Genomic DNA, 27,999 nt, shown 5'->3' with positions numbered 1-27,999 from the left:
AACTGAACAGATTCTACTGTTATATCTGTGATCCACCTAGGTCTCCCCCGCCTGCGGGGTAATGCCTCAACCCACCTCCCCTGCGCAGCGAGTGCAGTGCGACTGTGCAACAGCCTCGCAGCAGCGACCCTATATGATACATGGGCTGTCCGCCACGGACTGGGCCGCGGCAAAGCCATGCCACTGTTGGCACCACAGGGATGGCCACTGCCAGCAGATCAACCAGGAAGTGACGGCTCCAGTAGCTTTTCTGAATTGCCCCAGAGCCAGGTGAATCTCCTCCCTCTGCTGTGGCGCCCCCTGTTGCACCTTCTTCTTTAGTTTCATCTCCATCATCGTCCTCGTCATGCAACTCCACTATAATGACACCAGCTATCTCCTCGTGGGAAGCAGATCTCCTTGGCTGGGAGGTGTGAGGCTGTTCTACATCTAGTGATAATCCTGAGCTACTTGGACTCAGTTCTGCTGTCTCTACCTGGGTTGATGTTGCTGATAGACCAACTTCTTGCTGCCTGTCATCCATGCTTACGCTTTCCAGTGTTGTCCCACCCTGTCTCCCTTCTCCACAGCATCCTCCAAACTTGAGCTCACCCTGCATCCCTTCTGAGGCCTCCACTGAATTGCACAGTTTTCCTGGTGCTGCCTCCTCCACTGCACCCTGAACTTCCACCTCGTTTCCTCCAGCTGAGCCCATTTGTGTCTGCAGCCCTTCTTCTTCGAGGCTGATCACCTTTGTTTCCTCCTGCTGCCCTGTTTCTGCAGCTTCCTTTTCTCTATTCTCTTTCTCCTGTTTTTCTTCTTCCTCAACTCCCTCTTTCCCCACATACAGAGGACTTTCCATGGAACACGCCACAGTAGCAGATCGAGGTAAGTGAGGGATCAATGGCGTTTTGGAGGCCAAGATCGGCTCTGTGGCTATACTCATGATTGTTGCCGTGGTTACTGAAGTTGTGGTGGTGATGGAGTCCAGCTCATCCTCCCCTTCATCAGACATCCATGTGGAGGTGGGGCTGCAGGCCTGGGAGCGGAAAGTGCGTTGCTCCGCAATGGTATCCAGATCAGAGGGGTAACCTGCTGTTGCAGGGATGGGGCAGCTTTCGGTCTGAATGCCCATCTCCCGCAGGGGATGCAGGTAGAGGTGATGGTGGGACAGGCAGGGATGGCTCATACAGCCCGCTCCACCCATGCCACAACGAATGGGCGCCAGCCGCTCGCCTGTGCACAGCTTCTCATAGGTGGAGGAGTGGGGCATAGTGTGGGGCACAGGGTGGGACAAATTGCGAGGGAAAGAATGAGGTAAGGTATGGGAGTAAGTGTGAGGCATGGAGTTGGGCAAAGAGTGGGGCATCGAGTGGGGCATCGAGTGGGGCAGTGATTGAGAAAAGGTCTGTGCGTAGGAGTTGAGTAAAGATGCTGTTTCCTCAGAGAGGAAGGCGGCCTCCAGCAGCAGGTCGGCCCGGCTGGGGACGCTGCTCTCCCCGCAGCACACAAAGCCGCTGTCCTGGGTGCCGTCACCTGACAGACAAGGAAAGTCCGAGCCATTGCCATTCCGGTCCGCAAGCGCCTGATCACTCAGCTTAGTATAGGTGGAGCTCCGGGTCAGAGAACGGGCTGGGGAAGCGTCACAAGAGCAAGTCCCTCTCCCTCCTACTGCCGGTTTGGGCATTCCCCCTGGACTTTCTCCTGATACCGATGCTGGTGCCGAACCTCCAACACGGGTCCGACAACCTGGTATGGCTTCCCCCTCCTTGGCTAATCCAGCCTGGGCTAGCTCCATGCTAAACAAAAGGTTCTCAAGCTTGTGGTTCTGAGTGTTGATGTCCTGAAAGTACTTCTGGACCCCTATGTCCCCGCTGAGCCCCCCAGCATCACTGAGACTGGCGCGAACAGTGTCCACGGCCTGTTTAAGCTGCTGGATCTCCTGACGCGCGTCCTTCAGGGCCAGCTGAGCCTCCACACGGTGACATTCCTCCTCAACCCAATCCTCTTGCATCCTGTAAAGCTGTCCTCTTAGCTCATCTATCTCTGTGTCCCTGAAAGGATCAAAATGGAGAGGAGAAAAAGGAGAAAGAAATAACAGAAGCAAAGGAGAGAGAACAGGAGAATTAGGAGGATAAAGATATGAGGCTTACTGTACGGTAATAGTTAGGGTTTGAACCTGGTACTTAAGGAGAAACCTAAGTGAGGCAATATAAGAACACACTTTCTTTTCTATCTCAGTATCTCACCTGTCTTGTAGAGTGTTGATGGTTTCCTTTAGCCTGGCCCGCAGGTGCCGGATACACACCTCTTTCTGCTGCAGGGGTGTGAGGTACTGCTCTGGGGGAGGGGGCCGGATACCATGGTTGTCTGTACATGACGTGTACTTTTGATGTCGTCTAGGACACAAGAAAATGAAAGAGTCCATCTTCAGAACTGATTCAGCTTCAGTGAGAAGGTCTGGCTTCTTGTTTAATGAAGAGGTTTTGTTGAATAAGTGAAATTAAGGAATATCAAGTTCTGCTTTTTACTGATGTGATGAAGTTCCACTTTCTATTTGCAACTTTGGTTTGATATTAGTGCAATCAATCCTTCGAGGGAAGCTTTTCATCTCCATTACTGAACCGGCGGGGCAGTTTCTGATGTCTTACCCTTTGGTGGGGCTGCAGTCGCTGCCTTTACAAGAGCCTGAGTTGCTGCTGCTGCTGAGGGAGGTGTTACCATGGGGATCTCTATTACTGGGCGCGGCTGGGGTCCGCCTGGTCCAAAATAAGAGTAGACATGTTAACAGGTGCATGGTAACATCATGAAACCACACTCCAACAACAGCGAGGTGACCGAGAGATAATTCTGTTAGCTGTTGAGCAAATCCATCAGGACATTGTTCAAAACCACAAATCAACACACACAAATGGAGCGAACGTCATTGCAGGTCCACTAGCATGCCAATACAACACCGTTAAACACAAATGTACAAAGGCACATTACAAATACAGAGGCCAAAGTCACTGTGACGGACAGGTCGGCCTTAAAAACAAGGACACACACTCATTTGGACACTGACAGCAAGGTTGCAATCATTTTTTTAAAAGGGAATGTGATCTGCAACGATGAAATCCAAACCAAAAAGACAAATGAATCAGACGCTCAATGACACAACAGCAGGAAGCATTCTTCAAAAGAAATGAAGTGAGGTTAGCTTTTACTAAGGAGTGGGAAAAAAGTAGAAAAGGTGGAAGGGAGTAACAGGTCAGACATGATGTGGAAACCATTCAGTCAGATGGTTTCCATATTGGAACATCATGAAACATTCACAGCAGTGCAAAAGGTATTTTCATTCCCATGCTACAGAAAGTCAACACTGATCTGAGGAAAGAAGAGGGACTCAGAACAGACCGACAACGAGGGGCGGAGGGAGAGTTTGCCGAACGGCTGTGGCGATCTGGAGACTTGGTGGAAGCGTATCCTTTAGTCGGTGACTTGGTCGATGTATAGCCTTTAGTCGGGCGCATTGAGACCATATAGCCTGTCTCCATAGGAACGTAGTCTAGCTCTATGAACCTGCAGTAGTCAAACCTGACCAGGCAGAGACAACAGGGTGTTAAATCACAGAGGACAGCAGGGGACCCCACCACACCGATACAATGTGCATGCGACAAATGTATTCGCTACTGACGTGAGACAAAACTTGTGGCATATATCATGTTTTAGGATTAATTTCCTGATCCATTCAGTGTGAGATGCAGGCAGAGGCTAGATATCAACAAGCACTCAAACACCGACGGGGCCCGAGAGAGCTGGCTCTCTAAAAGCTTTACAAAAGGCTTTGATCGTTTAAGCTGCTCTCTTTGGCTTCCCATATGAAACATCTATGTGAAGTCATTTGCAGCCATGAGAACACAAGCTAACCCTCTGCATCCTGAAACACAACTCAAAAGAGATAAGATGTTGAGACTAATGATTAGAGAAGCAGGGGAGCTACAGCAACAGCGTTAGCATTTGTTAATCACCCAGAGCGTTTCACTTCAAACAAGCATCAAAGACATAATCAAACAGAAATTCAATCTGTGACACATCAGATACAACCCAAAAGATGATCAGAGCAGAACAAAATCTCTCTTGTCAGAAAGTTATAGTTGCGTGCTGATATCTGAATTGACTGTTTAAGTGAAATTCTGTTGTAAAATCATCCCAGGGATCATCCCATCCCAGGTCCTTTTCTGCAAATACACTCATCAAATAAGCCATCATGACAATTTGTTTCGGGTAACAACTATTAACGGAGAAATCCGCAAGCTAATCACGCTAAACATTCAAACAAAATAAAAGTGGTATTAATCTTTTCATCTAAATCTTGGCAGGAGCGCAAATGAGCATATTTCCTAAAATGCTGCATTGTTCCTTTAAACTAATCCATCTGGGACAATGGACACACTTGCGAGACACCTTGGATACCATGTAAATTCACGTAAACTGTACAATTGAATTAACAATGTTAGACATATTTTCCATTTACCGTTGCTTACATCCTGCTAAAGAAAATAGTTGTTGAGTATCACAGTATACATTAGTAGCAGCCCGGAGAAGGAAGGGTGAGCTGTGATGGGCAACTTCTGTCAAGACACTCCCTGCTGATAATAAATAGTGTTCAGTGTTATTGTGTGACACATAGCAAATGCTGTAGTGACCTGTTACTTTAGAGAGCATGACTGTTGCCCAATCACTGGCCTCCGCAGAGGGAGAGGAGGCGACAAGCGGGAACAACTTGAGCAGCAATGAGGGATTTTCACACAGGACCCGATAACTCAACGCCGTCACACTGAAATCCAAAATATGGACACAGTGTTGCACCCAACTCAGTGTCTTTATACCTAAAGGGGTATTTTGGGTATTTTAAACTGTGGGAACATGATGTAGTTATCCATAGTCAGTGTTTTACCTACAGTAGATGACGGTGAACCCCCAGTTTGGTGAAGCAGGTAGCAGGACTCCTGGGACAGAAGCTAAAATGTACTTTAGACGCTATATTTGGACGGCCCAAACTTCTCCAAACGTCTAGCAAGAGTTGTGCTGCATGAGTAAACATCAAAAGTCCTGTGTGATACAAGAAGGGAGGAGGCCAGATATTGACTACTTGGTAGGTCTTCGAAGATCAATATATGACAAAAGCCAAGACCGAACAGAAACAGGCAGAGGGAAGCAGCAGAAGCAGTGAGCCTGGAGGGGGTGGAATGCAACAGTGCGTCAGGTCCGACAGTCTATCCCGTCCATCTGATGGGATAGAACCTGTGTCTGGACCGTAGGTGGTGGGTGACAGTCTGGTGGAGCCTGTTGTAGGGAGGTGGTAGGAGCTGGGGGTCGCCCACGGTTCAGTTATTGATTTGTGTTACTGAGTGGAGTACAGGAATATTCCTTCGAGCTGTGGTTTATCCCTGGTAGAGACAGAGGCTTTGCTCAAGAAGCTGAATTTTCAATTTTCAATTAATCAAAAAGCACATCCTCATTTCGGGCAATGCCCGTGTCTCACCAACGCTCTGCTGTCGAACTCTTTAGTGTCTGTGACAAACATGTTGCTGTTGAGTGAGCGGCTGTGGTGAACCAGTGATCACTTGTGATCATGGTTTGCTTCCACAGCACAATGATAGCGCTATTCATACCGTGCATGTAGCCTCTAAACACAACTTTATTCTAAGAAAAATTAAATGGAACATGGATCAAATGGGGTTCCCTTGCATTTTCAATGGTCTCTGAGGTGATGGGACACAACAACACACACGCAAGTCTGTGCTGTTTTCTCTTCTTGATGCCAGCTTTAAACTGATTATCACTATTGAGAAACACCTGCAGGGATCTCAGTCAAAAACTGCGTAAAAGTGAAACAGGTAGCACAAATGTGTCCTGTGTCTTTTTGTTTTGTTTTAGTGGCTACAGTGCATGCCGAGCTACAGCTACAGCTACGGCGCATGCTCTTGAGACTGTAACTGAAGTGAGTCTCACGCAGGGGGCGCGGGCACAGGAATGGCCACCGGCGCCGTTGCTGCCGCTGGCGCAGCCGTCCCTGACCCAGCCTTGCCTGACCCAGCCGTCCCTGACCCAGCCGTCCCTGACCCAGACGCCGGCGTGGGCACCGGGACGAGCGAGGACGCCAGTATTTGCTGCAGGCGCCGTTTGGGCTGCAACGCCTTCAGAGGGTTGAATCTGAGGAAAAGAGATGAGAGAGAGGAGGACACCACAGCTGCAGGTTGAACCGTCTGTAGCGACATATTCAATACCAATAAAACCACCAAAACCACTAACCTGATGTCTTGACTTCTGTCATCTGGCAAAGACTTCTAATTTAAACTCTTTAAAATCATCTGACACAATTTTTATAAGTGGATTTTTGGCAATATGCAGTATTATTGACTTATACTCCAGATCACCTGCCAATATCGATGCCAAATAGGCTCTCCACGTTATTAAATTGATTGTGTCAAACAGGACCACAGAAGTAAATCAATGCGTTAAACATTCAGTCTGAGGCTTAATGGACGTGTAAAAACTCATCACTGGTCCCTTTAGACATCGAAACCTCAAGAACACGGTCTAATCCTTTAACCTGTGTCCAGTAAACAGGCCAGGGAAGTCCAGTACTGTAGGAGAACACATCAGTATACTCATTAAACTGTGTTCGCTGGCCAGTGAGTGAAGGTGGCCACCAGGCTGACTATCTGGTTTATTGAAAGTGCATCTTCTTGTTAGTAATAGCACAGCTCCTCCGTCAGGATCATTGGAACTAAATGAAAAAAAGTGTAGAAACAAATTGGGGCAAAATGCAACAGAAAGAGAGATGAGTAAGGGTGCACTCACACTGTCCGTCCGTACCATACTCAAAGGGTAAAAAGACAAAGCTGAGGGGGTTAAACACCAACCTGAGAGATTTTTGAAAACATGGCAAACCAACATCTTTTAAAATAAATGGCTACAAACTGATTAAATTATCCATTAACCATCTATCAAGCAATTCAAAAACCATCAAAACAGTTCCATGATTAGAAAGTGGAAGTGAGTTGGGTGGGCGTTCTTAAAGCAGCTGGTTCAATTAGGGAAGTCGACCTAAAGGGGTCACATGATGCCCATCCAAAAGTATTGCCAAATGACACTTTTTGTGACACTTGTGTTATTTTTTAGCGTCTACCCAGGGCTAAACCCGAAGGCCAGGAAAACCATCCGACACCTTCAGGGTATGTGTGTGTTGGGATAAATTTAACAGGGCAATATGCCAGAAAGCTGAAATTAACAGGTCATACTCCCAAAGGCCCAGTCAACAACATATCTCAACCCCTGACCTCTTCCAAAGGTTCCAAAACAGATCACCTAGTACAGAGCCGGCACCCACCATTTGTTTGTCCCTGGGACGACAGGGGTGCGCATTGTTCATTTCAGACCTATAACCCCAGGCTAAATGACTGAACTGTAGGTACACCACTATGGAGTTGGGTTATGAGTCTGAAATTAATAGGACACTCTCCTGAAGCCCCAGGGACCCTGTGGTATCAATGCCAGCTCTTAGGTACTTGGCACTTTGGAGATAGCTATATCACAAAATGGGTGGGTGCTAGGGCTCTGATATTCTGGGAGAGGCACCCCCCCTGGGTAAGCATTCAGCCCTGAAAATTTGAAGCAAATTGGACGAACTTCGATTTTGACCAGAAATTGAGATTTAGCCTCAGAGTCCCAACTTCGCCTCAGAGTCAAAATTTTAACATCGTCCGATTTACTTCAAATTTGGCACACTTGATAGGCGTGGGACACACACGTAGAATACGAATTTCCAGCCCCCTAGGCCCAACACAGACCAAACCATGGCCCCCTCAAATCTGTCAGCTACACACACCTTTTATCATGTAAGGTGCGGGAAATGGGACGCCGTCCAACTCTGGGTGTGAAAAGATTACAGGGTCCCTATCTCCCAAGAGCACAGAGATTTAAGGCCAACATTCACACTGCACACTCCTGGGTAGCCCAGGAACAAGGGGGTATCGATTTCAGGCCTGTACTCCTTAACCCTTTGGATTTCCACCTGATGTCCACGCACATAACTGTCAGTTTAAGGGTCAAAACTTTTGACTTCGGAGCTGGGCTTCACATATGTTGTAGGGCCCGGTAGGGGGGTTATACCCTGTGAGTTTCAGCCTGATAGCCCAATGGCTTGTGGGTGAAAATGCCAATTTCTATATAAATGGCCAGTTGGGGGTTGTCCATTCGCCATACGTTTGAACAGGAAGCGTGCTGCGATTGGACACGGTTAGCATTCAGTGGTCACATCTGCCCAGGGCATTGGGTTATCAGTCTGAAAGTTATCAGGGGTGTGCACTGTTCATTTCAGACCTATAACCCCATGCTAAATGGCTGAACTGCAAGTACATCACTATGGAGTTGGGTTATGAGTCTGAAATTGATAGGACACTCTCCTTGAGCCCCAGGGACCCAATGATATCAATGCCAGCTCTTGGGTACTTGGCACTTTGGAGATAGCTATATCACAAAATGGGTGGGTGCTAGGGCTCTGATATTCTGGGAGAGGCACCCTCCCTGGGTGAGCATTCAGCCCTGAAAATCTGAAGCAGATTGGACGAACTTCGATTTTGACCCAAAATTGAGATTTAGCCTCAGAGTCCCAATTTCGCCTCAGAGTCAAAATTTTAACATCGTCCGATTTGCTTCGAATTTGACACACTTGATAGGCGTGGGACAAACACGTGGAATACGAATTTCCAGCCCCCTAGGCCCCACACAGACCAAACCATGGCCCCCTCAAATCTGTCAGCTTCACTCACCTTTTATCATGTAAGGTGTGGGAAATAGGACATGCTATATCTCAGGGCAGGTGCGTGCTAGGGCTCTGATACTCGGAGGGAGGAACCCCCCTTGGGTGCGCGTTCAGCCCTGAAAATTTGAAGCAGATTGGACGACTTTCGATTTTGACCCAAAATTGAGATTTAGCCCCAGAGTCCCAACTTCGCCTCAGAGTCAAAATTTTAACATCGTCCGATTTGCTTCAAATTTGGCACACTTGATGGGCGTGGGACACACACGTGGAATACGAATTTCCAGCCCCCTAGGCCCCACACAGACCAAGCCATGGCCCCCTCAAATCTGTCAGCTTCACACACCTTTTATCATGTAAGGTGTGGGAAATGGGACGCCGTCCAACTCTGGGTGTGAAAAGATTACAGGGTCCCTTTCTCCCAAGAGCACAGAGATTTAGGCCAAAATTCACACTGCACACTCCTGGGTAACCCAGGAACAAGGGGACATCGATTTCAGGCCTGTACTCCTTAGCCCTTTGGATTTCCACCTGATGTCCACGCACATAACTGTCAGTTTAAGGGTCAAAACCTTTGACTTCAGAGCTGGGCTTCACATATGTTGTAGAGCCCGGTGGGGGGGTTATACCCTGTGAGTTTCAGCCTGATAGCCCAATGCCTTTTGGGTGAAAGTGCCAATTTTTATATAAATGGCCAGTTGGGGGTTGTCCATTTGCCATACGTTTGAACAGGAAGCGTGCGGCGATTGGACACGGTCAGCATTCAGTGGTCACATCTGCCCAGGGCATTGGGTTATCAGTCTGAGAGTTATCAGGGGTGTGCACTGTTCATTTCAGACCTATAACCCCATGCTAAATGGCTGAACTGCAAGTACACCAATATGGAGTTGGGTTATGAGTCTGAAATTGATAGGACACTCTCCTGAAGCCCCAGGGACCCTGTGGTATCAATGCCAGCTCTTGGGTACTTGGCACTTTGGAGATAGCTATATCACAAAATGGGTGGGTGCTAGGGCTCTGATATTCTGGGAGAGGCATCCCCCCTGGGTACGCATTCAGCCCTGAAAATCTGAAGCAGATTGGACGACCTTCGATTTTGACCCAAAATTGAGATTTAGCCTCAGAGTCCCAACTTCGCCTCAGAGTCAAAATTTTAACATCGTCCGATTTGCTTCAAATTTTGCACACTTGATGGGCGTGGGACAAACACGTGGAATACGAATTTCCAGCCCCCTAGGCCCCACACAGACCAAGCCATGGCCCCCTCAAACCTGTCAGCTTCACACACCTTTTATCATGTAAGGTGTGGGAAATGGGACGCCGTCCAACTCTGGGTGTGAAAAGATTACAGGGTCCCTATCTCCCAAGAGCACAGAGATTTAAGGCCAAAATTTCACACTGCACACTCCTGGGTAACCCAGGAACAAGGGTGTACCGATTTCAGGCCTGTACTCCTTCGCCCTTTGGATTTCCACCTGATGTCCACGCACATAACTGTCAGTTTAAGGGTCAAAACTTTTGACTTCGGAGCTGGGCGTCACATATGTTGTAGAGCCCGGTGGGGGGGGGGGGGGGGTTATACCCTGTGAGTTTCAGCCTGATAGCCCAATGCCATGTGGGTGAAAATGCCAATTTTTATATAAATGGCCAGTTGAGGGTGGTCCATTCACCATACGTTTGAACGGGAAGCGTGCGGAGATTGGACACGGTCAGCATTCAGTGGTCACATCTGCCCAGGGCATTGGGTTATCAGTCTGAAATTGATATGGCACTCTCCTGGAGAGACGCAAAGTGTCATATCCAGGCACCTTTTAACACAGTTTAACATTGAGGGTGTGGGGAAAGGAACAGGCTATATCTCAGGGCTGGTGCATGCTAGGGCTCTGATATTTGGAGGGAGGCACCCCCCCCCCCCCCCATGGGTGAGCGTTCAGCCCTGAAAATTTGAAGCAGATTGGACGACCTTTGATTTTGACAAAATCTTGAGACAAAATCTTGAGACAAAATTTTAACCACGTCCAATTCGCTTCAAATTTGGCACAGTTGATAGCCATGGGGTACACATGAGGAACAAGAATTTTCAACCTCCTTGGACCAACACAGACCCTGCTGTGACCCCCTCCCTTTCTAGCCACTTATCTCCTCAACCCAGTGAGATGCGGGGCTGAAATACACACTGCACACTCCTGGGTAACTGAGGACCATGGTGTATCAATCTCAGCTCCCTCCTCTCAAGCATCTCTGAGTTATAGTGTAACATATACTGGGATAGTGATGAAACAAGGGAGTAAGGAGCTGTAACTCTGATATGTTGTTCTACAGGTCTTGATGAACATATCCTGTGCATTTCAGCCTCACAGCCCACTGCCCAGACCTTCAATTGACCCCTAATTGGTCAAAAGGTGGTTTCCTTTGGCCCACCCGCCATACGATTGAATGGGGAAGTGGACAGCCTACCCATCTACCCAAGGGATTGACCAATCGAGCTGAAACTGACAGTGCACACTCCTGTGTAATCAAGGAACAACATGTATCAATATCAGCTCTCCCCTCCCTACCGTCTCTGAGTTACAGTGTAAAACATGTTGAAAAATGGGTAAAGCAATGGAGGAGGGAGCTGTAACTATAATAGCTCATGCATATGGTCTTCCTGAATACCTGGCCTCCTAAGGCTCAGACGGATCTGGGGCCTACCGCAACGTGTGGCCATTGGGTCCAATGGCCACACGTTTGAATTGACAGTCAGTAATTTGTTGTAACAATTTCAGTTATGAACTGAATTCATACTCAAAAATCATACCAGAATATCAGCTGGAGCTCACGAGTAGCCTGATGTTGACGGCGTTTCACTACGACATTGCTAACTAGGCCAGATGCAACCTGGCTAGGAAGGAAAAGAGATGGAGATTCAACCCTCCAGGTATTGGTATATAGCAGTGAGTTGTGTTTCCAATGCAAATTTCACATCATTCCGAGCTTCTATGGCTGAGATATGACAAAGGGAAAATCCATTCCCATGGGGCTTTGGCGACTCCCCATGAAGGATCAGAAGCACCTGGAGACCTCAAACCACCATATATGTGCTCCATGCTCAAGGCCGTATCTCTTTTAGAAGGCAAAATGACCTGTCATGACCCAAGCTTTCAGGATGGTCTCAGATTTGTTAAGTGTTAGACCCTTTTGGTGAGAATAAATCAAAAGGTGGAGAAACCGGTTTCTGGAGCACCCGGAGCTCTCAGTTTAACATTTAGAGGGTGTGGGGAAAGGAACAGGCTATATCTCAGGGCTGGTGCATGCTAGGGCTCTGATATTTGGAGGGAGGCCCCCCCCCCCCCGGTGAGCGTTCAGCCCTGAAAATTTGAAGCAGATTGGACGACCTTCGATTTTGACCAAATCTTGAGACAAAATCTTGAGACAAAATTTTAACAACGTCCTATTCGCTTCAAATTTGGCACATTTGATAGCCATGGGGTACACATGAGGAACACGAATTTTCAACCTCCTTGGACCAACACAGACCCTGCTGTGACCCCCTCCCTTTCTAGCCACTTATCTCCCCAACGCAGTGAGATGCAGGGCTGAAATTGACACTGCACACTCCTGGGTAACTGAGGACCACGGTGTATCAATCTCAGCTCCCTCCTCTTAAGCATCTCTGAGTTATAGTGTAAAATATACTGGGACAGTGATGAAACAAGGGAGTAAGGAGCTGTAACTCTGATATGTTGTTCCCCAGGTCTTGATAAACATATCCTGTGAATTTCAGCCTCACAGCCCACTGCCCAGACCTTCAATTGACCCCTAATTGGTCAAAAGGTGGTTTCCTTTGGCCCACCCGCCATACGATTGAATGGGGAAGTGGACAGTCTACCCATCTACCCAAGGGATTGACCAATCGAGCTGAAATTGACAGTGCACACTCCTGTGTAATCAAGGAACAACATGTATCAATATCAGCTCCTTCCTCCCTACCGTCTCTGAGTTACAGTGTAAAACATGTTGAAAAATGGGTAAAGCAATGGAGGAGGGAGCTGTAACTTTAATAGCTCATGCATATGGTCTTCCTGAATACCTGGCCTCCTAAGGCTCAGACGGATCTGGGGCCTAACGCAACGTGTGGCCATTGGGTCCAATGGCCACATGTTTGAATTGACAGTCAGTAATTAGTTGTAACAATTTCAGTTATGAACTGAATTAAGACTCCAAAATCATACCAGAGTATCAGCTGGAGCTCAGGAGTAGCCTGGTTTTGTCGGCGTTTTACCAGGACATTGCTAACTAGGCCAGATGCAACCTGGCCAGGAAGGAAAAGAGATGGAGATTTAAGACTTCAGGTATTGGTATATAGCTGTGAGTTGTGTTACCAATCCAAATTTCACATCATTCCGAGCTTCTATGGCTGAGATATGACAATGGGAAAATCCATTCCCATGGGGCTTTGGCGACTCCCCATGAAGGATCAGAAGCACCTGGAGACCTCAAACCACCACATATGTGCGCCACGCGTGGCCTATAATGACATATGTGAAGCTCAAGGGTGTAGCTCCTTTAGAAAGAGGCCTGTCATGACCAAAGCTTTCAGGGTGGTCTCAGATTCGTCAAGTGTTAGACCCTTTTGGTGAGAATAAATCAAAAGGGGTGAAAACGGTTTCTGGAGCACCTGGAGCTCCCATCTTCTAGATTCTTAAACTGGGGCCCAAGATGAGTGTTTGCCCCAAATCTGGGGGCCCGAGGACCCTGGGAACCCCCTCAAATTGGACCAAGAAGTTCAGCTTTTTAGAATGGCAAAGGTATTGCCATTGGGTTTTTACCACTCCCCTTTGGCCCAATGGTGAGTCCCAGGGGCTTGAGGCTTCAATATGTGATTCATACGATCCTGCTCTATCGAAATCAGCGTAAATATGCATGATTTGGGGTAACGGGGGGAAATAAGGCCAAAAAAGACATCAGAGAAAGTGTCCAAAAGCCGTACGACGTGCCAGACATGGACCGAAGGGTTTTGCACCGAGTCGAAGGGCAAACGGCTAAAAACAGCTCCCTCCGCGCGGTTTAAATTTAGTTGAGGACAGGCGAGCCCAGTACCTCACGATCCCAGGAAATGGGTCTATAGGGCTGAAATTAACAGGGCACACTCCTGGGGACCCAAGAACAGACATATGTCAATGTCAGCTCTTGATTCGTTGGCACTTGGGAGATACGGTGGCCCTGTGATATGGCCATGATATGACTATATCTTGAGATTGGTGAGAGCTAGGAGGCTGATATTAGGGAACCGGTATCCACTCTTGGTCTGTAATCAGTCCTGAAAATTTGAAGCAGATTGGACGAACTTCGATTCCGACCCAAAATTGAGATTTAGCCTCAGAGTCAAAATTTTAACATCGTCCGATTCGCTTCAAATTTGGCACACTTGATAGCCATGGGGTAGACATGAGGAACATGAATTTTCAACCTCCTTGGACCAACACAGACCCTGCTGTGACCCCCTCCCTTTCTAGCCACTTATCTCCCCAACGCAGTGAGATGCGGGGCTGAAATTGACACTGCACACTCCTGGGTAACTGAGGACCACGGTGTATCAATCTCAGCTCCCTCCTCTCAAGCATCTCTGAGTTATAGTGTAAAATATACTGGGACAGTGATGAAACAAGGGAGTAAGGAGCTGTAACTCTGATATGTTGTTCTACAGGTCTTGATAAACATATCCTGTGAATTTCAGCCTCACAGCCCACTGCCCAGACCTTCAATTGACCCCTAATTGGTCAAAAGGTCGTTTCCTTTGGCCCACCCGCCATACGATTGAATGGGGACCAGGGTGCCTGAAGTGGACAGCCTACCCATCTACCCAAGGGATTGACCAATCTAGCTGAAATTGACAGTGCACACTCCTGTGTAATCAAGGAACAACATGTATCAATATCAGCTCCTTCCTCCCCGCGCATCCTGTGAATGTCAGCCTCAAAGCTCACTGTCTTCATGCTCAAACGGCCATTTAGAGCTCAGGAGGCCGGATCTGGGGCCTAATGGGACGTGTTGCCATTGGCCAATGACGTTGGAACTGACAGTCAGTAAATAGTTGTAATAATTTCAGTTATGCATTGAATTCATACTCCAAAATCATACCAGAGTACCAGCTGGAGCTCAGGAGTAGCCTGATGTTGACGGCGTTTCACTACGACATTGCTAAATAGGCTAGATGCAGGTTACCTATGAAGGAAAAGAGATGGAGATGCAACACTCCAGGTACTGGTATATAGCTGTGAGTTGTGTAACCAGTCCAAATTTCACATCATTCCGAGCTTCTATGGCTGAGATATGACAATGTGAAAATCCATTCCCATGGGGCTTTGGCGACTCCTTGTGGAGGATCAGAAGCACCTGGAGACCTCAAACCACCACATATGTGCTCCATGCGTGGCTTATAATGACATATGTCAAGCTCAAGGCCGTAGCTCCTTTAGAAAGAGGCCTGTCATGACCCAAGCTTTCAGGATGGTCTCAGATTCGTCAAGTGTTAGACCCTTTTGGTGAGAATAAATCAAAAGGGGTGAAAACGGTTTCTGGAGCACCTGGAGCTCCCATCTTCTAGATTCTTAAACTGGGCCCCAAGATGAGTGTTTGCCCCAAATCTGGGGGCCCGAGGACCCTGGGAACCCCCTCAAATTGGACCAAGAAGTTCAGGTTTTTAGAATGGCAAAGGTATTGCCATTGGGTTTTTACCACTCCCCTTTGGCCAAATGGTGAGTCCCAGGGGCTTGAGGCTTCAATATGTGATTCATACGATCCTGCTCTATCAATATCAGTTGAAATATGCACGATTTGGGCTAATAGGGAGAAATGAGGCCAAAAAAGACACTCAATTGGGCCTGTGTCCAAAAGCCGTACGACGTGCCAGAAGTGAACAAAAGTCTGAATTTCTTCTAAGTGTTTCACACCGAGTCGAAGGGCGGACGGCTTAAAATCGCTCCCTTCGTGGGTTTAAATTTAGTTGAGGCCAGGCGAGCCCAGTACCTCACGATCCCAGGAAATGGGTCCATAGGGCTGAAATTAAAACGGCACACTCCTGGGGCCCAAGAACAGACATATGTCAATGTCAGCTCTTGATTCGTTGGCACTTGGGAGATACGGTGGCCCTGTGATATGGCCATGATATGACTATATCTTGAGATTGATGAGAGCTAGGAGGCTGATATTTGGGAACCGGTATCCACTCTTGGTCTGTAATCAGCCCTGAAAATTTGAAGCAGATTGGACAACCTTCGATTTTGATCAGTGTCTCTGAGGCAAATTATGTGTCCACCTCCGATTTGCTTCAGATTTGGCACACTTAATAACCACGGACCACATGTGGGGAATTCAAAGTATCAGCTCCTAGGCCCAACATAGCCAATGTTGTGACCCCTGCACACATCCACAACACATCCGAATTTAGAGCCCCTGGGGCTCCGTGACACCCTGCTGGCCATTTACCGTACATTCAATGTAATTCAGAGTGTGGGAAGTGGTATCAGGTATAAATATAGTGTAACTAAGAAACACTAATGAGCACAGAGTTGGTATTGATACCTGTTGGTCCTCAGTTATCTAGGAGTGTGCCATGTCAATCTCTGCCTTTTGGAGCAATACCCTGGGGTTTTATGACCCCGTTTCTGCTGAATGCGTCCAAAGGCAACACGGTTCAATTGTGGCCCTATGGCAGCACTTATAACGTGGTCCCAATCGCGGCACTCTCCGCTTCGTTCAAAGTGTGAGAATTGGACCGGGCCGAGATAACTTTTGGCCCTATGGCAGCACGTTTGTATGGGTGTCGTTTGGCAGCATGAAATGGTCCAGCGCCGACTGGCGGACAAAGGGCGGTACTGCAGAAAGTGTCCTAACTTCGGGGGCTGATTGCGGGGCCCCCCCCATGGGCCTAGAGACTCAGGACCAATTTGGCAGTGAGCCCCAGACCCCGGGCTACCTCCCTGATCTTTCCCGGGGTTCTGGGAGGTCCAGGGGCGGCGGGAGCGATTTTATTGTGGGGCCCTAAATCTTACTTTTCCGCCCATGCGAGGGTGCCTGATCTGGACACCCCAGGTCACCAGTTCCCTAAGGTAGAACAGCAATGTCAGCAGAGAAAGGAGTCCTCTCCAAAGAAAAGAATCTTGATAAAATGGTTTTACTCCAAGTCCCAAACATGGGCCCAACATGTTATGATAGGAACTTTTGGACTGTAGGAACTGATATCCTACTGTGAGACACTTGATAAACACAGGACCTGGTCCCCTAACGGTGCTGCACAATGCAATGGAGGACAGCATTTTTCTTCCATAGAGATACTTCTTTTCAACTGTGGCCATCTTACTTAATACCCAAACAATGACATAAAAAACAGTAACAGGTCCTCATTGGCTACCTACCGGCGAGAGCCCAACGCAGACCTCCGATTGGCTGGAGCAGGGGCAGACATGGGGCCCGACAGCCTCTTGCACAACCTTTAGCTTCTTCTGTCCTCACTTTGTCTCTCGGTTCTTCAACTCAACGCTGAGAGCCTGGAGGGAAACACAAATATGACCAGTGAGTGACTGCACACACACGCACATACACACATTCTCGTAATTCTATCTTTGTGAGGACAGTTATTGATATAATGCATTCCCTAGCCCTTTACCCTAACCATAACCATCATAACTAATTGCCTAACCCTAACCCTAAACTTAACCCTGACCTAAACCCAATTCTAACGTCAACCTTAAAACCAACTTTAAACCCTAAAACTGGCCTTTGAGAAGGTGAGGACCAGCCAAAATGCCCTTAGGGTTAGTAGGTCCCACCCCTGTTATAAGGCTTCCGGTAGACCCATTTACAGTGGCGTCTATACAATGCAACAAATCTTTTTTCTGGTCCCAGTCATTATCCGCCATGCATAAGGATTGTGTCATCAGTACACCACAGTGAACTTCTCCACACTGGATATTAACAGTAAAACAAATACTATACTTGTAGTGCAAAGTCATCTCTCCTGCAGTGGAGAGGCAGTGAAATGTGACAGAGAGACCGCCATGTTCTGCAGCACTCAGAGTTGAGAAGTGGAGGGAGGGTGTGATGACGGGACGTCACATAGGAGACATGAAATGTAGTCTTTCTCATTTGGCTTTTTCCAGAGCCTTTCACTGAACAATCTTACAATAAACTTAAAAGAAATTATCATTTACTTCTGCAGACATCATATGTGTAATTCAGGACAGATAAGGATTGGGACCAGGAAGTAAGTAAGTAAGTAACTAAGTAAGTACACACACACACACACACACAAATAATAAGGGAGGAGCCTGTGAATGTTCTCATTCGTCCAGGTCATCGTTATCCTCAAAGCAATTTCAGTCAAAAACAACTGGACTGGTTGTTTGTCTAGGAAGACGTTTCAACCACTGCATAAACGCATGGCCCAACACAGGAGAGCTAACTCCTCAGGCCTGGACTCGGCTGTCCACTTACACCTCAAGGAGAAAGCCCACTCCTTTGATGACAGCAATGTCCAAATCTTGGACAGAGAGGACAGATGGTTTGAAAGAGGAGTAAAAGAAGCCATCTATGTAAAAGTGGAGAAACCATCGCTAAACAGAGGAGGGGGTCTGAGACACCACTTATCTCCAATTTACAATGCTGCCCTTTCATCCCTTCCCAGGAGATTCAACAATCTAACCTCAAAGAACAACTGTTCACACATGGCCCGGGTGACCCCAACGACTGTCGTTCAGACTCAATAGAGCACTAACGACGTCGAAACCAACTGCCCACCATCGACTGTCACTCTGACGACGGGCGTGGGCACTTGGAGCACAAAGGGTGTCAGTGACATCATCGGCCTTGTGAGAGGTTAAATACCTGGATCTCCACACCAGTTAGTTGGACCAGTCCCAGCCTGGTCAGATGCGTACATGAACTGATGAAGCCTCTTGGATGAGAGGTGAAACGTCTTCCTAGACAAACAACCAGTCCAGTTGTTTTTGACTGAAATTGCTTTGAGAATAAGGGAGGAGTTTTGCTGACTGCCTCTGCGTTCAGATCTGGACACCTCAGCATGCAGCAGGGTGCAGCTGACTCAAGTTGACACTTGGCTAGCAAAGACATGACATCAGGGTTCAGCAGCCAGTAGCCAATCACCTCCCAGCCATGTGAGCAGTCTAACCAATCACCACTCATCCGGGGAGAGTGGCAGAAGTGAGGGAAGGGAACTGACATTTGCAGCTGCATGTGTGTATGTGAGGACAGATATCTGTCTGTGTGTGTGTGTGTGTGTGTGTGTGTGTGTGTGTGTGTGTGTGTGTGTGTGTGTGTGTGTGTGTGTGTGTGTGTGTGTGACCTTAGGTGATAGTGAACTCTCAGACACGGATGTGGCTGTGTGGATGCAGGGAGACAAGGTCTTATAAAAATGGCCCTCACAAAGCTCACCCTGGCATTATGTTAGTCAACTGGAAAGTCAGAATGCAAACCCCAAAGCCGTGGTATTCATGGTGCACATGGTGAAGTTCAGCCCTCATCTTGTGAGACACGGAGGCATGTTGAGAGTTAGAGGCAGAGATAGAATGAAAAAGCACAAGAAGAGGAATAGAGGAGGATTATTTGAGTTCTTCTGGAGTGTTCACATATGCACAGAAATGCTGACTCATCGTTCTGAGCTCGATTTGAGGGCTGAACGGGACCAAGTGTGCAGACACCCCTATTCGGCTCTTCAGTGCCAGGTTTGTGCATGTGTGTAAATGCAAGGCACCCGCTGTAAGTCACCTTCCTGCTGTAACACCTCAACTCACTGTGGTGTCTCTGTGTCACCCATGACTCAGTAAACCCTTGTCCTCCCTCCCTCCACAGCCAGTGAATGAGGACAGGTGGATTAATGGAAATAAAACCTTGTATTCTCATCTCTCTGCTGTGTCACTTCAGTATATGAATTAAAATCAATGTATTACTATAAATAATAATAATACTATAACTTTATCTAGCTCTGCTCTAATGAATCTAGGATTGTTCCTCTGCTCTCTGTCACTCCACGGTTTTTAAAGCAGTACTGCTTCGAACAGATTCTAGATAATAACCAGATGACCATATGATGTTATCTCACATTGAGCCTCGAGACAAGAACATTAAAGCAAAGACTGCACTTCCTGAGAGAGCTCGAGAGGCACAACACAGAGAGGAAGCTGCTGGGGACCTTTGAATTCAATTCAATTCAATTCAATTTTATTTATAGTGCCAAATCATGACAAAAGTAATCTCAGGACACTTTACAGAGTAGGTAGAGACCACACTCTATGACTTATTTATGATTTACACAGACCCAACAATTCCCCCGTAGAGTACGGTGGAGACGAAAACCTGTCTGTCATCAATGAACCTAACACCTGCACGTCTTTGGACTGTGGGAGGAAACCGGAGAACCCGGAGAAAACCCACGCAGACACGGGGAGAACATGCAAACTCGACACAGAAGGGCCCCAGCCGGGATTCTAACCAGGAACCCTCTCTCACTGTGAGGCGACAGTGCTAACCACCACACCCCAGTGTCGCCCCAGGTCCGAATCCGAGCTTGATCATTTTTTGAAAGCTTTTTCTTTTCAAAAATTACAAAAATCATAAATCATAAAGCATTAATAGCTAAGCTAAATTGTCCGTTTCATAAAAAAATAAAATGTCTACTTTACACAACATTGACGATAGACTTCCTGACCCCTAGGTAAGGTAGTTACCCAGCGCTTCCTGAAAAACATGGGGGTCACCGGCCCCAAACTCAGAAAGGCTCTGAAGGACCTAGCTGATGAGGCTGAGCAGGGAAGCTTCTGGCTTTGGCTAAGAAGGAAGGACCAGGCATGGGGAAAACAAGGGTCCTAGGGTCAGCTGCAGGGGGCGGCAGGGAGACGTCCCTGCCGTTGCTCCACCACCGTGAGATGTCCCGGGATTAATGGAGCGAAACATCAATGAGGGGTGGCTCCCGGCTGATGACCCTGCAGCTACCTGCAATGGCACCGTCGGAGGTGCGACAAGCAGAAATGCTTAGCAGGGAGTCATTTGCCTGGGCTACCATCCAGCCTTACCATTCGCAGCAGCTGAATTCTCACAATAACACGAGATACGTTTCTGCTTCGGGTGGAAGTTATTAGGCCAATCAGTGTCCTGTTGGGAGCTACTGGCAGTTGGGGGGGGGGGGTGACGATGACACAAGAGGCGACTGTTGGTTCAAAACCACAATGCTCCCTAAAGAGGCTAGCTTAGATGCTGCAATAAGCATCGGACTTATCAGAACTTATCTCCACTGAGAGAAAAGAACGGAAGTCTTTTCTTCATGGAGACAATGTTTTCTCTCTTCTCTTGATTGACTTTGCCGAGACTTTGATGGACACGTGTTCATCCAATCACCTACCGGGTAGAGGGTAGGCTTTAGGCCGCCCTACATGTTACTGAAGGCCCAGTTTAATATGTATATATGTCTCTTGTCTTTCAGGTTCTCCTTGGCCTAAAAAACGCTGAAGACTCCTGGACTATTGTGTAACGCAGATTTTAAAATTGTACCCTCCGCAGTGTGACACAGGCCTGGGAAAGCAGCATGTTCTCCAGCTCTGACTGCTGTCACGTCAGATGAAACCCCATCACAGCACATCATACAGGATTTATTAAGTTAGGCCTGTTATGTAACACCACCCCCAGGCAGAGCCAGCCTGAGTGACACGCAAGCAGCTTCTATGCTAAGGGAGAAAGAGGGTTTGAGGGACAAAGCTGGGGAAGAAGGCAAGATGAAAGCAGATGAGAAGAAAGCTGGAGAAGGCACGTTTCAGGGACCTTGTGAAGGTGAGAATGCGGAGAAAGAGAGGAGGAGATTAGGAAGGGATGTTCGATAGAAAATGAACAGCACCATTTGCAGCCCCAATTCACATGGAGTTGGGACGTTGCGTATAACGTAGGGTATATAAAAAGAGAATACAATGATTTGCAAATCCTTTTCAACCTAGCTTCAATTGAATACACTACAAATACATAATATTTAATGTTCAAACTGATAAACTTTATTGTTTTTCTGCAAATATTTACTCATTTTGAATTTTTTGCCTGCAACATGTTCCAAAAAAGTTGGGACAGGGACACGTTTACCACTTTGTTACATCCCCTTTCCTTTTAACAACAGTCAATAAGTGTTTGGGAACTGAGGACACTAGTTGTTGAGGCTTTGTAGGTAGAATAAGCCTGTGAAAGTTCTCATTTGACCAAGCAATTTCAGTCAAAAGCAACTGGACTTGGTTATTTGTCTAGGAAGACGTTTCACCTCTCATCCAAGAGGCTCCATCAGTTCATGTACGCATCAGTAAGGGGGAGGCATTTCTGTGATGTTCACAGTGGATGAATATGCAATGCATGTTCTGGCAGGCAAAAACATTGGCCCACAATAAGTATTATGAAGAACACATGTGCAATGCATGCTGGTATATGTAGACACTGACATTCACTCAGCATTCACAACAACCCCTCTACCAGGGTGGCTACTCTTCTAATGGAAAACATACTGTAAACACAAGAGAAGAGTGGAGAGTAACACAATGAGTGGTAACACTTTTCTTCGAGCCTCTGTTGCTCTGTGGACACACATGTGGTTCAAGAATACATGTGATTTATTGAACCGCTGTGAAGAGTCAAAGTGGAAGGAAGAGTCTGTTCGGTGTAGAGCACAAACAGTGACTCCTGTTTTTCAGTGAATACAGGTCAGGCCAATCCTGCAGAGTCACCCCACTGCAGCAGCTCAGCTAAGATCCAGCAGAGCACAGCAATAAAACTACAGCGCAGCGCTTACTGGCCGATCAATCAACACTCACACAGAGGGTGAAAGTGAAAAGGGTGATGTAGCAAATCTTACTGAAACTTTTACTTCAGTTATCAACCGGGGTTTGGGTCGAGTTTGTTCTTGTTAAGCCCAGCGATGGGGTTTCTTTCACACATTTCTTAAACCATGTTCTCACAAGATTTCTCCCCTTATTAAGCCTAAAGTTCTGAGTGAAAATCCAATGGCACTGGTTCAATTGCTGAGGGACTATCAGCGCTTAATCAGGTCAAACGCTCAAAATATCTTACACATGGGTTTGTCATTAGTGAGCCAAGCAGCAGCGATCAAAAGCACGCCCGAGCGCTGCAGCCTAAGTGATCATGCTAATAGTCTAGGAACTCTTTTCCTCAGAGGCAAAATAAGCAAAGAGCATGGGGGGAAAACAGGAAGTCAATATGCACAATAACGTTAATGCTTAGTGGGAGGAGACTGCCTACACACATTAATCTCTTTCACTCTGTAGCAGTAGTAATCCTTTTCTTTATGTTAAAAATAATGATATCCAGGGAGCGCCCTGCAGCTCCCCGGGTAGAGCATTAAGCCATTAATTAAGGCCATTAAGGGCGCACTCACACTGTCCATCCGTACCGTGCCCAAACAGGTTTTACAGGTAAATCCTAGTTCATTTGACCAGTGTGAGTGCAACCGCGTTGCTGCAGCCCGCTTGGAAGCCACAGACCGGTTGGGAGAGGTGGGCTTTTGTAAAGCGTGTTTGCACATGTACGAGCATGAGCGTGTGCACGTGTATGAGCACGAGCACGAGGCCTACGGCGGTTCTGAGGTCATTTCCTGTGCGCCTGTTGGGACGTAGAAAAAAGAAGGAGGGACCATGTGCGGACATTTAAAACAATGGCGGTGAAAGGTTCACGTTGGTGTGATGCGGAGGTGGAGTGTTTACTGCAGATTTGGTCGATGAAAAGATTCAAAAACAGTCGACAAGACGCACAAAAACTCTGGTTAGAAACAAAGCCACACATCGCCATGACGTCATCAATGCGTGTGACGTGTTACGGCGTGATGACGTATAGGCAGCAAGAAGCATTCGCCGAGGCCCAGGTAGTGTGAGTACAAACGGGCCTGGAGGGGGGGACAAGGACCCTAAAGCACGGGGCACGGGACGGATGGACAGTGGGGGTGCACCCTAAGGCTCCGTCCTTACTGCGGTGGCCCAGGATTTGAGTCCGACCCAGGACCATTTGCTGCATGTCATCCCCTTTCTCTCCCCTACCTTGGCTGTCCATCACTATTAAGGTTGTCACAACACCAGAAGTCTATACTACAATATGATACTAGTGTATAAAACGATACTTGATACCTCTTTCAATGCCACGGCAAAAAGAAAGAAAGTCCTTTCAACAACCTGCGTCACTCCTCGATGGCAGAAAGGTACTTCACAACAGCAGTTTGAGTTTCTCTGAGGTGCATCTGAATGCACCGTGAAGTCCCGTCGGAGCCCGCGCTCCGTTCTACCGTTCGTTGTTTGTGTACAAGACTCACGGGGGAGGATAATGTTTCCACGCCTGTGACTTCAGGGAAGCAGGAGGATTTAAAGCTGCCGTTGTTTCTCCGTCATCACTTTTAAATGACCTGCTCACAACTAGTGAAAGTCCAAGTCAAAGTCAAAGTCAGCTGTATCTTCAATTCTTCACATGAACAAGACGTACAAGGAATCGAAATTGAATTTCTCCCTCTCCCTGCGTAGACTAGACAAGACAAAGACGAGACACAATAGTAAAGTGGAGAGACACAACATAAATTATCTAACTGCTGTAGAAACAACAAAACAATACAATGATCATAATAGAAAAATAATAATAAAGCGCAGATTGTGGCATGATAGTGCAAAAACGATTGATAGCAGCAGGTCCTTACGTGCAAGTTGCATAGTGTCATTCTCTAGTGTTCAATATGAACCTGTGCCGAGGGTTCACGAGCTTACTGCTGCTCCTGTCAACTGTCCTTGTCCTCTGCCCTCATGGCTGCTAATAATAACTTAGATTGAAGTGTAATTTTTTGCTTCTCGTACAGGCTAATCCATCCGCTTATCCCCGAGGGTCGCAGGAGGCTGCAACCGACCTCAGCTGACACAGGGCGAGAGGCTGGGTGCACCTGGACGGGTCGCCAGACACTCACACGGCTGACACATTCACAATCTTACGGTTATAACCAAACTGTTCTCCATCATGGATCATCCTCTCCACCCTCTCCACCCTCTCCAACTCACACTGGTCAGACAGCGGAGCAGCTCCTCCAGAAGGCTGCTTCAGCTTCACTGTCGTAGCAACAGATACAGGAAATCTTTGCATCACTGGATATAATAATAATATATATATACCTCGGGGAAGACCCAGGACCAGGTGGAGAGATTAGATCTCCACACTGGCCTGGGAACGCCTCAGGATCCCCCAGTTAGAGCTGGTTAATGTGGCCCGGGAAAGGGAAGTTTGGGGTCCCCTGCTAAAGCTGCTGCCCCCGAGACCCGACCCTGGATAAGAGGCTGAAGATGAGATAATATATAATAACTCTCTCATGTCTGCCTCACAGAGAACACTGCTCTCTCTACTGTTGTTTTTTGTATATGTTATTATTGTTATAGCATATTTAGCGTATTTTGTTGTATATATTATTATTGTTTATTGTTTATAGCACACTGGGCACTGCATATAAACACTATGTATGTATTTGATTCTATTTATGCTCTGTAAAAAGTGTTTATTTGCTGTTACACAATCATTTCCCATTCTGGGATCATTAAAGTTATTCTATTCTATTCTATGCGGTCACAATAACAACATGTCTTTGGACTGAGACCAGGGAGAACATGCAAACTCCACACAGAATGGCCCCAGCCTGCAAAAACATAACCTTAACCTAACCTAACTAAGATGAAATGCCGTTTCCTCCTTAACAGTGAGAGCAGCCATTGAGTTAAATGGTGTGATTAGCACTACAGCTGGTTGTTACATGCCCTGCACGCCAGAGAAAGAAAAACAACACGCAGGAGTTTGCGGAGATTTTGCACAAATGAAGAACTAAAATCACCGGATGCATAAAGTTCTGTGAGACTAGAGAAAAAAGGCAGAATTGGAGATTTTCCCACCACGGGCGCATCTGAGAAAACACCATGCTGTGAAAACAATTGCCACGTCACCATGGCAACGGTCAGTCTTAGTACTTGTGTAGAACGTGAGCAGGAGGAGAGCCGCTATTGGCTGCAAATACAGGAGAAACAGGATGGAGGAGCCTGCTGCTGCTGACAAGATGGCCATGGCCATGCTGCAGAGGACAAAAGTGACCTGTACGGACGCACAGTGAACACAGAGATTTGTCTTTATAGTAAAGATGGTTTGCGTTTCTGCTCCACTTGCTTTCCAGACACTGTACAGTCTGTGTGTGGGAAAAGATTCAAATGCATGGGAGTATAATTCAACAGGGATATTATTATTATGTTATAGCTTAGATTTATATAGCGTCTTTCTCAAAGTCCAGGTTCCATTCATTGACACAGACAGACTGTACATGGTGGTGGTGAACTACGTAGTAGTCACAGCTGCCCTGGGGCAGACTGACGTGAGCGTGGCAGCCAATCAGCGCCTACGGCCCCTCCGACCACCTCTTCAAACATACAGCAGTCAGACACATTCACACGAGGCGAGGTGGTTGAAGTGTCTTGCCCAAGGACACAGCAACCATGACACAAGTAGGGCAGGGCGGGGATCAAACTGCTGACCCTTCAGACATTGGCCGACTCGCTTTACCAACTGAGCCGCAGTCGCCCCAAATAGGGGACCTAAGGCCAGGGGCCAAAGATGCACAACGACTACAAAGCACCTCTTTCATTCTGGGCGTCATATCTGGAACAGAGTTGGGGGCCTTTCTCGTGTCTGTGCCCAGGGGCCCATTGTGAGTGAGTTAGTGAAACTTTATTTACACATGCATACAAGAGAACATAATAATCTGGATAAACACAAATTAAAACATGTCAGTGTTCATGTGTATTCATTCACGTGTTCCTGCTTGTGTGTGGTGCACTTTGCTGTATTCAAATGCTTCATTCTGACAATATTTGAGCGTTTTTCGGGTACAGGAGAAGACGATCGTGAGATTAACAGTTAGTATTAAATATCAAAATAAAGGTTTTTGTGCCAAGGTTATTCCGCAAGATGTGACGGATCTCCCCCAGAACTCTGCTCTCACCCTGCAACCATTCACTTCTGAGTGTGTGTGCAGTGTTGCTGCATTAAGGACCAGGCTTTAAAAGGAAGATGTGGAAGAGAGATGATAGTAAATTCATTTAACACTGATCCAACCCCACGCAGCCTCTTGGAAACGAGATAAAGCCATGATGATATTATCACTGTACCTCAGTGACAACACGTGAGAGCCAAACACAAAGAGCTGTGCCTCTGCTCCCCGTCAGGTGAGACCCGCGTTTCTGCAAAAACAGAAAATGCTGCAAGGTCAAACTGCAGCGCGAGCCACCATCCATCCCGTCACGACTTCCGCGCCTACGAACACGGACGTCACTTACTTTGGGCTCCGAGAAGCAGTGAGCTCCCGGGGCACGTTTTCTGTTCAACCCAGAGAAGTACGATCCGGTATCTGTCCTGTGTGACGCTAACCGGTGGGCTACATGGATGTGACGACCCCAAAGGCCCGGGGGGGTGTTTTTAAGCTCGAACATGGGCGCGCAGGATGACGAGACGCGCAAACATCTGCCGGAGCGCACTGCGCAGCATCCCTCCATCAGCTGCACCAAAATAAACAGACACAGCTGGCTGCAGACACCGAAGCTCCACACATTTCCTGCACGGTTACTTCATGCATGTATTATTTATAGGCTGTTCTAGTTCCTTGACGCACAACACACCCTCTCTCCACCACCCGGGCGCATCCTTCGCAAAATGACAGCTGATGATTCAATGACAGGCCCGGGCCCTCGCTTACCTGTGCCCTCTCCCCCTCTTAGTCCTTCCGCGGTTCCATCGCCTCGGTTTCCGTTGTTTTTACCCGCGGTCCTCTCGTTAAAAGCTCCACTGGACGGAGCGGGGATTTAGGCTCACACACCCGGGGAGAAGGGGAGGAGAGGAGAGGAGAGGGGGGGCTGGGCCGGGGGGATGCAGGAGGTGCGCTGGATGGCTGCAGCGTGAGGATGGGCATAAGGGGAGGATATGTGGAGGCAACTGCGTCACGTTACGTCGGATGTTTTTTTTTTTTTAAAGAGAAACACTCGTCATGCATCCACGGGAGACACGCAGCGGCGGAGATGCGTCTTCTCACTCAGTGCGTCCGCATGCGCACTAACGCGGAGACGCGCTTTCCCCGGTTAAAGGAATAATCGGGTTTTTCTTCAGGTCGACCTTTG

At 47.5% G+C, this 27,999-nt stretch overlaps 1 protein-coding gene across 1 annotated transcript; it reads right to left on the bottom strand.

Moving 5' to 3' along the window:
• Positions 1–19: 19 nt before the first annotated feature.
• Positions 20–27,704, bottom strand: snphb (syntaphilin b; the record flags this gene model as incomplete). The annotated part of the gene is made up of 6 exons (XM_083920453.1): positions 27,582–27,704; positions 17,188–17,319; positions 3,376–3,555; positions 2,631–2,738; positions 2,229–2,378; positions 20–2,033 (listed from the first exon to the last, which is right to left on the bottom strand). The coding sequence occupies exons 2-6, from the start codon at positions 17,235–17,237 to the stop codon at positions 20–22; spliced, it is 2,502 nt and encodes an 833-aa protein (XP_083776579.1). The 5' UTR covers positions 17,238–17,319; positions 27,582–27,704.
• Positions 27,705–27,999: the final 295 nt, after the last annotated feature.

Source organism: Echiichthys vipera (assembly GCF_963691815.1).
Source record: "Echiichthys vipera genome assembly, chromosome: 9".
NCBI lineage: Eukaryota > Metazoa > Chordata > Actinopteri > Perciformes > Trachinidae > Echiichthys > Echiichthys vipera.
The sequence above is the reverse complement of the archived record's forward strand: the minus strand, read 5'-3'. Positions and strand labels throughout refer to the sequence as shown.